Raw genomic sequence first — 15,990 nt, forward strand, 5'->3', positions numbered from 1 at the left:
TGCAACCGTGAGGGACCACTCAGTGTATGGACATCATGAAACAGATCATCTTCTCACCTCCAACAGCACTACAGAAGCGAGGAAGAAACTACTTTGGGATACTCTACCAGAGAGGAAAGCCTCCAGAACTGGTGCCTGCAGTAACAGGACTGCCAGGGCATGGTTCTGGTGAGAGATCACAGTGGGGCCGTGGGGTAACACCGTTCCTGCCCGGGCAGTACCTGTCCTGCACACACATGGGACAGCACTGCTGCCTGGAGCACTCAACCAGAAGCTACTTCTTGCCTACAGACGAAGAAATACACAGTAGTGGCTGAGGTGAAAGCAATCCTTAGAGCAGATGTGATTCATGCTCACCCTGGATGGCTGCTCTTCACCTCAGCCTGTGCTGGACCGCATCAAGGTCTCACACACTAAAATCACACACCTAATCAGGCTTTGCAGAGATTAAGCTGAGCCAGAGCTGAGGAATCGCCTTCGCCAGAAGAACGCTGCCATACGAAAGCAACACCAGCATATAATTGAAATAATTTATTTACCACTAGAGCACCACAAAAACAGACATACAATGTGTTAAAATACAGAGTAATCGATCACCAAAGTACAACACAGCTGTCCTTTAAGTTCCTTTTTTTTTTCTCCTTTAAACCATGCCAACCATACAATTGTATTGATGCTAAACACATAAAAAATGCTGTCCTACCCCACCCAGCTAAGTGCTAAGATTCCCCCTCAGCCCCAGTCAGCCCCTTGGGTCTGATCTGCGAGGTGCTGAACGTTTCCTACCAGTTCTCAGGGACTTTGCTCAGACAGTGGCAATTACCTCGTCACGATAAGGCCTCTGGCACAAAGTCCTTGAGCTGTTGCAGACCCATCTAAACATCATTCAAGGGGGATTTACATCAGACCTGAGCGGTGCTTAGGACTCACATTACCCCACTCTGTAGAGGGGAATTTCACCCATGAGTTCTGTACATTGTAGGATCAGGCCTAACATCCTTAGTAATTAAAGGGAAACCAAATAAACAAACAAAAAATTTTAGGAGCTTTTTAATAGAGTATTTCAAATACTATCAGTGCATTTTGAGGAAAAAAAAGTTTAAAAAAAGTATTTGACCTCGGGGTAATGACTCATAGAAATAAGGTTTTATACTTAAATTTGGAGAAAAATTCCAAATCCAAACTTAAGTTTTCAGCTGTGTCCAGCGCATAGTGAGTATAGTTGGACAACTATGCTATCTCCTATTCCGCTTTTTCAAAGCTTCAAAACTGGTTTTGAGCTGCATTACCAATAGCAGAGAATTGCAAAAACATTTTTAAGTTTTGTAAAATGTGTTCATCCTTGTCTCCTTTCCTGTCCAACAAAAATACAGTTCTCATACTGAACCTGATAAAACTAATTTTGCTGCCGTATACAGCAAAATCCAGAGTATTTACTACCCTGAGGAGTTTCACTGAGTTCAGTGCATCTTCTCACTGGAGTAAGTCTGGCTCAAGCAAGTGTTAGCAGGAGAGATTTTTCACTTGTTCATCTCAACTCACTAAATAAATCAGAAGTCTAACATACCTCCTCCTCTGCGCTGAGTCAACGGGTGGGATTAGATCATCTGTGGGGCTAGGTTTCCATCTAGGCAATAAGCACAGGCTCTACCGAAGTCCTGAGGAGCTGCATGTGCAAGCCGCTGCGGCACTTCGGTTTTGCATCAGTGTTCTGCTGAAGCCAAAGAAATTGCACTTCTTAAAACTGGAGCTGACAACATCAAGCTCAGGAGTGTCCTCCCGACACCGCTCGGGTCAATGACAGAAAACGTCCTTTTCATCCAAGTAGTATGCTTCTAACGCAGTTTTCCAGCTTTGCTGTGCAAAACCATTCATCATGTGAAATGAACTGAATACGTCTTCCTCATGATTTTTTTGCTCATTTAGGTTGGGGCTTTCTGTAAGTGAAGTATGTGACGTGGAATTTTATTTTTTTTACTCCCTCTACCATATTTATTACAACAAAATCCTAGGAACCCCACGTTCCTTTTTCCTTCTCTTTTTTCCAAAGAAGCTTTAATGTGAAGTCAATTGAAAAAAAAATGGCAAACTCTCAAAAATCAAGGGTCTGTCTGATCCTGCAAATCCTTACACACACACCAACAGTCTAAAGGGGCGTGCCATGCTGCTGCAGAAGTTAAAGGCAAACCTCTGTTAGCTGCAGCAGGAGCAGGATCAGTCCCACGGACTAACTGCGGGGGCAAGACCCCACTGTGTGCGAGGCCAACACACGGCCTCTGACGGCAAACTGATCCCGCTCACACCCCATTTGGGGCATCGCCGTGGCAGACGCTTCCTACCAGCTTTCTGCACAGTGGTGAATGTCATTCTCTGCAAGGGTTTGCCTCGCCTCAGCCAGGCTGGGACATCTCTTCTTGCAACACCTTGCTCCCTGCCCATCTGTTTGAATGTCTATAGCCGAAAGGAAATAAAAAGGTCTAGGAATCTGAACCGCATTGTGTTCAAGTGTTACAAACTGGGACAACTGAGGAGGGAGGGGAGGAGGGGCGGAGAGATTGCTTTAATCCATCCTTTTTATAAAACAGAAAAACAAATGGAGTCAGGTAGCTTATGTCATAATGATGAACAATATACAAAGCACATGTATAGCAATTATTATAAAACATGTATTTGTAGTGCAAGTCAAAATACAGGGACTCTACTCATACTGGCCAGCTAGAGGGAAACACATGATTCTGAGTGATCAAAAAGAGCCCCAAATTCAAATTCAAACTCATGAGAGCTGACAGTATTACAGAGTACAAAAATATGGTGAAAATTTACACATTACACATAAAGTACTTAATTTTTTAATAGTTTACAAATAGAGATCTACAGATATGTTTCCAATTAAGCTGGCTTTTACTACCCACCTATTGTAATACTCTAGGTATGGTTACATATACCAAAAGAACAAAAAAATCCCATAGCATAGCTATACAGCAACATATTAAGGTCTGAAGATTAGACCAGTACATGTTAAATATTTCACTGGTTTACTAAACTGACATTTTAAATCATTTACAGTAAAAAAAAAAAAAAATCTTATAGACTTGTCTTTGAGACTGAAACAGAGTGTCCTTTATTAGTAAATTATTCAGTATTTAAAACAAGGGTTTGAGACCTTACAAGAAGCCTCTCTAGGCAGCTGGCATGAAAAATAAGGTATTTTAAAGGCAGAGTTTCTCAATAATGTAATAACTGATTTCTATTTTAATCGAACTAAACTAACCATTACTTTTCTGATTCTTTTGAGCTTGTGTTCCTTTAGGCTTTATATATATTTCTGGCAGCTTATTTGGTCTCCACTTTGTCCACATTGGCTGGTTTTCTTTTTTCCAATGGCGATACGGAAATGTTCATTTGATAGTTTTTACACACAAATAAATAATGCACTGTTAACTCTACAACTAAGAGGAATGGGTAGGATGCCTATTGCGTAACAATACAGAGAGATCAAGTAAGGCACGGGACAGATACAGCAACTCCACTTCATGGGATTTTCCTGTTTTTTTCCTTTCACATAGTAACACTAACAAATTTCTTCCAGTGTTTATTTTTTAAAAGGTTTTTTTTTTTTTTCTTTAACTTTGCTTCTTGTCTATCTCACACTATGTGTAGGTGAAATGTAGGATAAAGGCCTTCAATGTTTTGCTTCAGATGCCAGTTTAAAAAAAATAAAACAAACTTTCAAACAGTTCAGACTAGTACCGCTTTTTTTTTCTTCTTTTTTTGTTTTTTCTTTTAACACTGATGAACCTGGGTTTTCATTTTTCTTTCTTTCCTTCTCGCTCTCTTTCTTTTTTTCCTTGGTTATTTTTTTTAATACACACACATCATGCTGTTTCAGGGGTATCCTTTAGCTGCACTTGCAAGACTTTACGATCATGTTGGACAGCTGTTCGATTTTGGGTGTTTTGCCAATGTAGTAGAGGATGGTGAGGGGTTCCAAATCCTGGGACACGCAGCATGGAGAGGCAGAAGCTTCTGGATTTATGGTGTTATACAAGCTGAGTACCTAGAAGGAGAAAGGAAAAAAGAGATTAAGGCAGCTACCTCTGTCTTCCTGCCACTGCAGAGCAAATTCCTTTCTGCATCGCTTCCTCCCACAGTGCCTGAGAGAGAGCTCACTGAAAGCAGTATGAAGATTCCTGGATTTTAATACTTATGCTTCTCCAGTTCAATCTGGTGTCACAATCTGCTTCAGTTTCCTAAGGTTTTATCCACACAGTCTTAAACCTCAAAATGGGGATATGGCTGGGGCCTGCCTTGAAAGCGTAGCCCTTTGAATCAACACGCACACTGTATTGATATGGAAAGAAGAAACTGAAAGGTTTTTATCTGTATCTTCAGAATTGCCATTTGCTGTTACAGGATTTTGGCTTTACAAGTGCACCAAAGGGAGAAGAGAGCCCTTCAGAGCGTAACACTCCTCTGCTTTTCCTCTGGCTACATTTTATGAAATCCATTAATGCCACCCTGTAAGCACCAGGATTCAAGCTGCAGTTACTCCTCTTGAGAATCAGCTGCGGTGAAGTTAGTAGCGCTACTGCTTTATGTCACATCAGATTCATATGCACGGTTCTCTGCAAGGGAAGTATGTAGGGTTACCCGCCGATGATGCATAGGTATTTCTGAGGATGCCATTAATGTGTTAGCCAAACACCAAGTGACCTTTTCCTAGAACTTCAGCACAACATTTTCAGCTTAGAGAGACAGAAGATCTGTTCAGGACAGCAACACTAACTACTTTATTAAGCAACTTCTGACTCCTTGGGCAACTACCCAAACCACATATTTGTGACCATGACAGTTATTCTTCCTCTTTCCTTTAAAAACAAGTGTTGCTCCAAAACGTGTACACTACTACTCCACACCAGCATGGAAACATACCTTATTTATACCTCTGCCTGCTGACACTGATAATAGTACAATGCCACAGCCAGTGACAGCTACAAAGGATAGCTATACCTGGGTCTGTAAGTTCAGGAAAACCACACTATCATGGCTTTACAGACCAAAGGGAAAGCAAGATGCCCCTTGGACATGAAGAGTTCTCCCTGCTGGCTGACACTGATCTAGTATTTTGAGGGAGGCTTGAAAAAGGGGAGACATCATTCTTAGTATGGACATGAGGGTGAAATTCTTACTTTATGACAACTGTGATGCAAATGTCTGCCTCTTGCATTTACTGTCTAGACATCCCTATTGACAGTTGAGAGAAATAAGTGCTACACAGCAGAATACTACTCATCCTAAGGCAGCTGGCTAATCCAATCCCTAAAATAAGAAGTCCCATCTCAAACAACTATTGATTCTTTGGCATCCCAGACGGAAGGCTCCTCCTTCGCATATAAATCTTCAAAGTACAAGAATGAATACATCCTTTGAATTAAAAGAAGTACGTCCATCAGTACATTTTCATGAAATTCAGCATGGTGGCACATCAGTAACAATAAAAAATGGCAGGTCATAAAAGTAGGTGATAATCAGGTGGTACAACTCAGCCCTTTTGTTACTCTCTTAGTGTCTCCCTTAGTGCTTTTGTTGACTGAACTCATTGTGCCATCTTCCACTCACGTGCACCTCCCAAAGCTACACCAAGCTCATACTCACAAAAAGCATTCAATCCATCCATATGTCATATGGATGAACACATTTTAAAAAAAAATCTCTGGGCCAATACACTCCTACTGCTTCCACACTAGCTCGAGGCCATGTGCAAGTCCCTCTATAGGGCCACATTTCATCATCCTTGGTTACTGAGGTAATAAATACAAGCTTTGGGCACTGGTGCTGACGTCAGTCCTAGAAACATATTTCACCCTGCAGTTATAAAATAGAAGCTGAAAATTAGCAAAATCATTACTTACTCTGCTGTGCTGAGTATCTGAGCTCCACAAATACGGGCAGGCTCCTGCACAGAAATTAGCATGATATCCTTTAGGTTCATGAATCCATTTCCAGCCAAGATCCCTCTTGAAGTCAATATAAAGTGGACGCAGACAGCAATTATCCTGCACATTCCTGGGGAATAAAAATACAGACAAACACATCAGTCATAAAAGACAACACAAGGACTTAAAATAATCCAGTTGCTTGTTCCCTGAATGATGCTTTACAGGCAGGCAAGTCTGAGTCCCAAAAATTCACAACCAAATCACATCAATAGTAGCATATACTGCAGCTGAAATCAGATGCTTAGACATGGCAGGACTTGCTTATACAGACAAAGTTAATGGTTTCCCTGGAGGACTAGTAAGTATTATTCTTCAGGTCCTACCAAGTGGCCTCTGACTACATGAGCTCAGTGGAGGTGATAATTCGGCTGTACTTATGGGGCTGATGGGTCTGGGAATCATCCCAGATGGAACTCAGCTTCTGCTTCCCAAGGCCACAACCCTCCTTCCTCATCTGCCACTGTCTCTGCAGGACTGGAGACCACTGGGCAGATACCTGCTGCACACAGACCCCATGGGGCTGCAAATGAGGGTCCGCGCTCTGTATAAACGCCAACCGTAAAGAAATGTGATAAGAAACTGCATTACACCTCACAGGCTGGTACTACTATGTAAGTATACTGAATACGGATGCATAGTTACCTAAAACAATAGGCAGCATCTAGAGCACGCTTCTTCCGCCGACTGGGCTGTTGCGACTCAAGTCTGTAGGAGGGTAATAACATTAGCAGGAGATGTGGGGTCTTCCCACTGTATTTTTTCCTATTGGACTTTAAAGCTTTCACATCACCACTGGAATATGTGTAGTCATCAATACCTTCAAAAAATACATTTTGGTGATAAACATTGTGTTGCTTTTTCTTCACAAATTAAATAAACCATCTCTTTAAAAAAATTCTCTCAGAAACTGGGCAATGATGGTGGCAGCTGAGCATGTTTAATGGGGAAGCGGGGGCAAATTTCAACCCAGGACCCCTAAGATATTCACAGTCCTCATGTTATCTATTGTAACAGCCCTCCCACATCTACAGCCATTTAATGGCATTTCAGTACATTTACCAGAACTGTTGCAATAAGTAACAGATTACTTCAGTCACTGCATCTGCATTGCTTAGTTTCAAATGCCCCAAGCAGTGATGCTTTTGTCACTTCACTTAGGGCAGTATTCCTATCTTTGAACAGCTATGTACCTTTTAAAACACTGTAACACCATTAAAGCTGCTCTGGATACTTCACCCACACTTCCCACTGCTTACTTCCACCCCATTAGTTTTCTCTATCACATTTACCTCTTTCTAATGCTTGTAAATACTCTGTCTCCCACTGCCAGTTTATTTATAAATCTGCTAATTTTTCCCAGAAAGCCAATTATTGTAGCCCTTCCTTGTGTATGGGCATGAAAGGACATTGATCAAAATATTTCTTTTTGAAGTGCCAATCGATGACCTCACATTTTGTATTTTCTCTTGAAACACTAACTCCCTTACTAGCTTCTTATCATGACAATAACACAGGCAAAAGACTCAAGGTATTAGCCTTTCCTAGGAGTCCAAACAGCTCATGTTATGCCTGTTGCTAAGACCCTTTTGAAAATTAACCTCCTGAACCAGATAATACTATCAATACACTTTTCTTTTTGTAACATTTGCAATTACAGCAACCAAATAGCATACTAACAATTTTTTAAATACATACAATGGCTTTAATCATATGTACAATACATGGACTTAGAGAAAAAATTCCAATACAGTGAAACAATGGTTAGAAAACTTAACAGTTGACAAGGAATATAGCCAAATCCTTGGAATACAAATAAACCAAATCATGATATACTTTAAGAAATCAGAACTGTCTAAACAGAATTTGGGTTGGTTCTAATATAGCCATAGTTTTATATGTACTGGTGGATGATAACTACAGCATGGTCAATTAAATAACATTTCCCTCTCTGAAACTGAAACTTTAATGGCTTAAAAACACAAGGGAGCTTATGTGACCTTGATCTGTTGTCCATAAGAAGCACACACATCCATAACCCTAACTACACACTGTTGTTTGTTTTTAAATGCCCACTCAATTCAATCTTTTGTTACCAAGTTAACTGCAAGCATCAAAAATACTTTGTGCAACTAATATACAAATAAGTTACACTAAATTCTAAGCGCCAGTGTAGATATATAATCAATGGTAACTAATGTAGTTCTGTTGACTTCACTTGAGAATCAGACTTCCACTGCTGGAAGTAGGAGCACATCGTCAGGCACACCACTGCTGTTTCTTCGATCCACAACACACTGCCAGTAAAATACTGTAGGACACTTATACATGTCTGGCACCTATTGTTTAGCTCTTCCCAAAGCAACTAATGCCATTGTTCAGACTAATTTAAAATACTACTGATATGACCAGAAAAAAGAAAAAAAAATAAAAAAGAAAAAGAGTAGCTGCAGATATTTAGTGTGCCTGAAGAGCTGGAAGTATGTGTGCAGGTACCTACAAAGACTGGGACCCTCTGTACTCAGTGAGGACAAAGGAAGGTGCTTCTGTAAGCAAAGAAGCCAACTGTTGCCTTGCCTGTACTTTGGAAATTTGCCAGAACAAGATTGTTTGACACTCATAAAATGCACCATGCTCAGCCACATATCTACTGCGAGCAGTTTACATGTGTGCCAGACACCACCCTAATCCTACTTTTCAGCAGTAGCCTTCTCTACTAAGCCTGAACCATTACAGTGCTAGGATGGACAGCAGTCAAAGGGTTTATTGTAAAAATATTCAGTAATTTTTCTCATGACTATCCAACAGTGGATGGTCTACTGTGCAACAGTCTTCCCTACATCCAGAATTGTATGTATATCTGGTACGTGTGCTGCCAACTGTAACACAGACACTTAAGGACATCGAAGCTGCATGCATGGAATGAGATGGCTTATTCACGCCATCTGGTTTTAGAATAGTTCAGCTGATACAGTTTTACCCTTGTGCCTTCATTACCATTTCCTACCAGCTGAGAATCGAGCCTCAAATGAGCAAGTTTTCAATCAGCTGAATGCCATTTAGAGGCAGTAATGGCTCTTTGTTTCCCTCCTCAACTAGTAAGCACAACAACATTTTAAAAAGGGTTTGGGTTTTTTTTTTTCTCATTACCTGCAAATCTTGCTTCAAGCTCCTCACTTTTATTTGGGATGATATAATTATTGGAAGGCACGAAGGTGCAGCATGGACAATGTAAGCTTATCTTAAATCCAAGGTTCCTGTCTGCAAAACATAAAAATAAATGGAGTTGGTTTTTACACATGGAATCACCCTGAAATACTGCTGAGTTAATGGAGCAGCAGTTGGGGCAGGAGTGAAGGCAAAGAGCACTTGTTGTCACCTCTGTGATGGAGCCACTCATGTACAGCCTCAGTGACATCAAAAGATAACCATTCTCCTTCAGCTCTTGTTTTAACTACTTTGCTGTCAATGTAGCGCTGTCCTGGTGATGATAATTCTTTAGATTTTAGAACCTGCAAAAAACCAAAAATATGATTGCCTACAGGTTAACATTTGCCTGGTTTTTATTAAAATAAATCACCAACATTATAAAATAGCAGAAGAAACTATTACAGCTCAAACATCCATGCAGCAGATGTACATTCAGGCACATTTTCAGAAAGAATTTTCTTAGGAGGCATGGGGAAAGGAAGATGATATGAAAACACCATAATGAAATCAGCTTATGCTCCCAAGCAAAACATGCCATCACATATACCTTCCTAAGAGAAATCACACAGGAAGACTGCCCTGAAAACTTGTTCCGCAACACAAGCAGTCACGAGATCATATTAACTGGAACATCAAAAGAGGCTGTTTTACTTTCTTCGGTAATACTTACACTGGTTAGAGCACAATATCAGATGCTAAAGTAAAGCAAAAAATGTAGTCTGTACACTGAATATATTATATTGCTCACCCATAACTAATCTGTATGATATTGCCTTATTCATGCTTCCAGTCTTCCCTCTGACTTCAGGTACTAGTCATACATTAAACAGAAAAAAAGTTATTGTCCATGGAGATAACCTAGTGGCATGTACAGACAGCCTGGTGTGAATCATGGCCACACATGCATTTGTGCAACAGGCAATGCTGCTGCCATCCAAACTTTGATACAGCTGTATTTGTATTGGTGTCAAAAGTTTCAGCAAAGCTTGCTACTAAGCACGTAATAAAAAAATACCTGTACAAAAGAAACCCAGCCCCCCTCTTTCAAGATACAGCACTGAATGCCTTGAATTTCAAGTGCCCACAGTCTTCCTCCTATCTAAACAATTCAGCTAGTGCCTTCCCACATACAACACGAGCATAGCCTGCTATTATTTACCCTAACTCTAGGATGAAAACAACCGGACTTTCGGCTGCTAACAGGTTTCTGGTTTCCTGGTTATTACTATGTTGATAGTTTTGTGATGCAGGAAGCTGGAATGCCATACAACATTAAATCAACTCCAATCAAGACACCACACAATAATATCACTTTGTAACTTTCAGCATGCCAGCTGTGCAGCTTCATATATTTTTTCGGGTTCTTCCTCTTTTACATCCAAGTCCATCTCCAAATGAATAACTGACAATGTCTCACTGTTTGCTCATATTTTCTCAGCCCAGACCAACCTGACATCTAGCAAACGCTGCTGGAATAAAACAATGGTGAAACTGAGTAATACATGTAAAGAAAAATATTTCGAAAGAGGTGCGAAATTATGTCATCATGATAAAATTAGGCTTTTCATAATTAAACAGAAAAGCAGGCTTGAAAAGGCCATATTCTGTCCAACACGTGGAGTCTCCCTATTTATTTAAAGGGAGTGCTGGACCTCTCAAAGGCCAACAGCGCAGCTCCCACAATAACATTTGTCTTACGAGAAGAACAGCAGCATGACAAGCTCTTTGCCTTCTTTCTGATCAACACATTTAGCTAAAAGACATGAAATGCTGGTCCAAGTCCAGAAAATTACTAAGTGCCCCTAGTAGGCAATGCTGAGTTCCCCAGTACAAACTGAGGGCACTCAAACACTGAGCACTGGGACTCCTTTTTATGAGGCAACCTTCAAACAAAGTGTTTGAACAACTGTTTACAGAGAGTCTGGCAGCAGCAAGGGGACTACCATTGCTCAGAAATGCCAGAGGCCAGAGGGATGAGAGAATCAGTAATCAATGCTGGGAAAGTCCCAGAGAAGTACAAATATAACTTTGCCTTCCCTTTGGTCTTTATCAGGTCAGCTCAAGTGTTTCTGAGGATGTAATGCAGCTGTCATTCTGCAAAGATGTGTTGGGGTGGGGGTGTGTGTGAGGCAAATGGGACACAAGAACTTGGCTCATTTCTCTTCCTTTCTGCACAGTCATATCTTTCCAAAGACTCCAGAAACTGCATACCTCAGTTTTGGCAGTGATGTAAGGAGCTAAAAGTAATGTGCCAAAAGCAATCTCCTGATGTTAACTATAATTGGTCTTAGATATGTTCTGAAGACTCAGCTGTGCCTTGGTACCCAAAATAAAGTGTCTTTATCCCAATCCTATTGCTATCAAAAGACCAAGTTGAAGGCTGGCAGTGTGTACCTGGCATGAAAGGCATTTGTAAAAGTACAAGAAACCATCACTGCATGAATCCAATGGTACAGAGAACATCCATCCTCACCGATGAATGACAAGAAAAGCGTTTGCAGGTTTCAGAACTGTAGGGCACTGTGTGACAGGATGGACACTATGGATTAAAAGAGCTAGATATTATCCATACTATGGTATCTACAATATCTGAAAGTGAGATTTCTCTCCACGTTGTTTATGCTGCATGTTCAGGAAGAAAATTATGAAGAATGAGCTAAAAAGCCACAAACTAAGTATGGCATAATTTCCGCAATTGACATCATGGGTTAAACAGGCACTAGGGGTTCTTAAGCAAAAGGCTGTTAAGTGCATGAGTGCCATGCTTAGTGAAATTAGCGTGTCTGCTTCAATCTCCTTCTCCTGGGCTAAGTCTTAGGGTGATGTATGACCTTAATAACCTGATTGCTTGTAAGCAAGAATGATCTTCTAGACTCACCATTTCAATTTTTTCCTTCTTTTTCTGTTACATCATTGCAAATGTAGAAAACTAATGGATGATAAAAACCTAGGCTGGATCCTCAGAGTCTATTTCCTCCCACAAAATAACCTGATGAAGGCTAGTCTTCACTTTTTTACCTACACTGCGTTCCATGTTTCCATCCACACTGAAGCAACTGCACTCAACACCGTGGTAAACAAAGTGGCCTCTTTGTAGGAACCTATCAAAAATTTTTACAGCTACAATACATTCTTCAAATGAGTCTTCCAGAGATTATCACATGAGATAAGCATTTTAGGTTTTCTCTGCCATTTTCCCCCTTTGGCTTGCTTCTTTGTACTTTCCACTGAATTTCTGGTCTTACCTTCCCCATAAGCAACACACCTTTCTCTTCCCATACACCCTCAAGCCTATATTCCCATTGAAAAACTTCTCTTTCAGTATTTCCAATACTGTCTTCCTATTAGATCAACTAGTGTAGTTGCAAAAAAGGAGAAAAGCCCTTTCTGTGCCTTGCAGCTTCTGTGCTTGAGAGCTTGTCTACTTCTTCCAACTATACTGATTGGTCTTAGAAAAGATACTACCGTTACCTATAAACATTGCCTTGCCTTGCCTATAAACACTGCCTTCCCTTTATGCTTAGCCCATCGCAACCACATCAATCACTGTTACCAGAAACACTGCTGCAAAACTTGTATCTGTAGGAGCTAAATGAAGGCTTAAAAAGTAGGCCTTCATGCAAAAGAGTTTCCAGTGCACTAAACATATTAACAGAAGACAAGGGGGAAAAAAAGACCCACAGGAGAGAAGGAAGACTGAGTTAAACTTCCCCTTTAATCCTTTCTCATTTCTTCTGGCACCTTGTCTGAACACTCCCTTCTTAAAGAGGTAGAAAGAGTTTGGTATGTCTGTGGGTCATGACATGGATGGCTAGGGCTTTTGGGATGGGGGGAGTACTGTGCATCACCACATGCACATAGAAGTGATAGATTCAATCACTTGCATGAGTAAGAGACAGTTTCCACACACACAACCTCATCTCCCTCGCTTACAAGAGACACATTTAAACACCTGCATGCACAAGTAGCCGATGATGCACAGCAACTGCATGCGTGCAGGTGTGAGCATGCACACCTTCTCACATGTGTGAGTGAAAGCTCAAAATCAACAAACTCAAAATTCAGGTTGTGCAGAATCTCTGCAGTTTCTGAACATGGGGATGTTCTTCCAGGTATATCTGTTTATTTACTCTCACTTTCAAGAGAGTGATAATGCAACGCTGCCTTTTCTAATAAAGGATTATTCAGGGAACATACGCATACGGTCATATTGTGTGGGGATGAGCTGAATAGGTAGCATTGTTACCAGAAGGTTATCCAGCAGACTTCTAGCCCAGTATGCAGAGTAATTTTCATTCAGTAGCAATGCTCTAAATTCTAAGAACAATTTGGTTTTGTCTACCCTCTTTTTATACGGGATTCCTTCCTTTCACAGGAAATCAAATAGTTCACCAAAATGCTTGCTAATCTCTTCTTGACAAAGTATCTTGTACACTTAAGCCCTGTCTTCTAGCTATCTTTTTCTACAGGCACTGCTAACCTTCCCCTCATCAATTTTTCTTCTACTCTGACCCTTCTTAAAAAACACCCGGGGAAAAAATTATCTTGCAAATATCCATGAAGGATCTCTACATATCACATACATGCGGCTACTGCCAGCAGGTCAAGGCAAAACAAATGTGAATATATGAATAATACAGTTAATTGCTTGAAAGGGCTCATGGAGCAGCCAGATGCAAACAAAGCATTGCTGTTGCTTGTACAGCTACACATGTTTAGGAAGCCCAGTCGGGGATCACGGTGATGACAGCACTCACATGCCACCCTCATCGGGCCTGCCAGATTTCTGGTATTTTATAAATCCCATTGAAATCTACTCTTCATTGGTTCTGCAAAGGCATTCTGCTCAGTCTTCAGGGGGAGACCCTCTGCTCTGCTGGCAGGGATTTGTCTGTGCTCCTCCTCCTCCATTAGAGTAGGCTAGACCACGATGCTATCTTGGAAGCGTATCCCAAGTCACCATGACCAGGGCATTCAGCAGTGAAAAGCTTTAGTTTTGTCACAAACTCTTTTCAGAAGAATGACAAGTGAATTTCCAGAAAATACTGATCTCTAAATTACTTCTGTCACTTGTTATGCTTATTTTTCAGATCAAATGCAGAGCATTAACTGATATATTTTTTTTAAAATTCAGGTATCAAGTAGCTGAAATCTTCTTTAAAATACTGGAGGATGAAACTGTTTATATGCACACATGTTTATACTTTCAAGTAACTATCACACAGTTCTGAATATAAAAATAAGGACAAGGATTGTCTTAGTCTGTATTTTATAAACTGTAAAGTACACTGAGAACACTATGTAATTCATGATAAAAACCAAAGCAGAATGTTTGCAAAATTAGCAGAAACATGGCTTCTTTAAAAAATGGGGTATATCAGAAGCTGATGTAAGTAGAACAGCAGCGTTTGGTGTCAGTGTAATTATACTGGTTCAAAAACAAACCCTAAAAAACCTCCAAAACCCAAGACTCTGTTAATAGAAATGTAATTATTTTGCTCAAATTTTCCTTTGCCTACTCCCCTTCTCATATATATAGGCAGCTAAAGCAGGGGATAACTGAATGAACACATTAGTGTATGTATTCTAGACAATAACCACTGAGAGCAGATGCCAGAACAGCCTGTCTTCATGACTCATTACACACATAAAAGGAAAAAATTCGACAGAAAGACACGCTGGTTCTTTCAAATAACTAGAGCTCCAAAACAGCAACTTGCTTAGTTTATTTCCAATAACTACTGGCCAATAACTACTTCTAGTCTTCTATAGTTACCACAATCAGATGCAGAAGAATAGGAAAATTACAATTAAGTATAATTTACAGTGGAATAGTTTTGGCTAATAAATTCATCACCTCCCCAGCAAGCAAGCAAACAAACAAAAAACTGAATGTGGTTCAGCAGTGATGATACACAGGCCGATGCATCAATGACATACATCTGCTGCAGCCAAGAAAACCCTAGGCACACATCAAAGGCCAAGCTTTAGCAACAACAAGGGCATTTTATAGCTAGTTTGGAGAATTATGGTCACCAACTGTTAAGAAATATTTTTGGCGACTTACAGCTTCTTAAAACAAGTTGATGAACTTTCAAAACATAATAGTAAGATCATATGGCCACTTAAAAATATCTGTCTGCTGCATTGCCCTGGAACTTGGGATGGTCACTGCTGTGATCCAGTGTGGGTTCTGCAATCACTGAATAGCAGTAAATATGGCATTATCTTGTAAAAACCTGCTATTAATCTGTTTTCCTCTCCATTCATTCTGGACTGTCTGATCTCCTCCCTCCAGATGCTGTTGGCTCCCTGATAACTTCCTTCCCTTCTCTTCTCTGTCATTTCAGACTCCTGCGATGTTCTTGTGTATTACAACATCTTGGCAGGCTCACTAATCTTCCTCTTACTTATCAGTCATTATCCATGGTTTCCACTGAAAATTCAAGGGCCTTTTAAAATAATAGAAATAACCCGACATGTACTTGAAAGCTCAAAGTAAATAAGCCCAAACAATGAGATCCAGTGGTAAATGATGTGCTAATGCTGGTTAACATCAGAGCAGAGATAAGTCCAGCTATGCACAACATCATGGCTGAAAACTGCCGTTTAGGATAACCACTTCTGAACTAGAAGAAACCTGCAGAGGACCCCAGCCTAACACTCTGCAGCAGAATAACCAGATTCCCAAGGTCTGCATATGCAGCCGCTTGTGGTTTCCAAATTCTTACGTACTATTAACCCTACTGAAAGATTCACTCGCTGCCTAGTTCCAGATTTCAAA

General features: G+C 40.5%; 1 protein-coding gene across 1 annotated transcript in view; it reads right to left on the minus strand.

Moving 5' to 3' along the window:
- Nucleotides 1–516: 516 nt before the first annotated feature.
- The window catches only part of TGFB2 (transforming growth factor beta 2), a 66,249-nt gene continuing 50,775 nt past the window's right edge, over nucleotides 517–15,990 (minus strand). Inside the window, exons 3-7 of the mRNA XM_074817894.1 lie at nucleotides 9,376–9,508; nucleotides 9,147–9,257; nucleotides 6,642–6,816; nucleotides 5,913–6,066; nucleotides 517–4,057 (exon numbers count right to left, since the gene is read on the minus strand). Of these exons, the coding sequence (XP_074673995.1) occupies nucleotides 3,899–4,057; nucleotides 5,913–6,066; nucleotides 6,642–6,816; nucleotides 9,147–9,257; nucleotides 9,376–9,508 (732 nt within the window). The 3' untranslated portion in view covers nucleotides 517–3,898. The remainder of the gene's footprint in view (nucleotides 4,058–5,912; nucleotides 6,067–6,641; nucleotides 6,817–9,146; nucleotides 9,258–9,375; nucleotides 9,509–15,990) is intronic.

Source organism: Strix aluco, chromosome 3, assembly GCF_031877795.1.
Source record: "Strix aluco isolate bStrAlu1 chromosome 3, bStrAlu1.hap1, whole genome shotgun sequence".
Classification (NCBI taxonomy): Eukaryota; Metazoa; Chordata; class Aves; order Strigiformes; family Strigidae; genus Strix; species Strix aluco.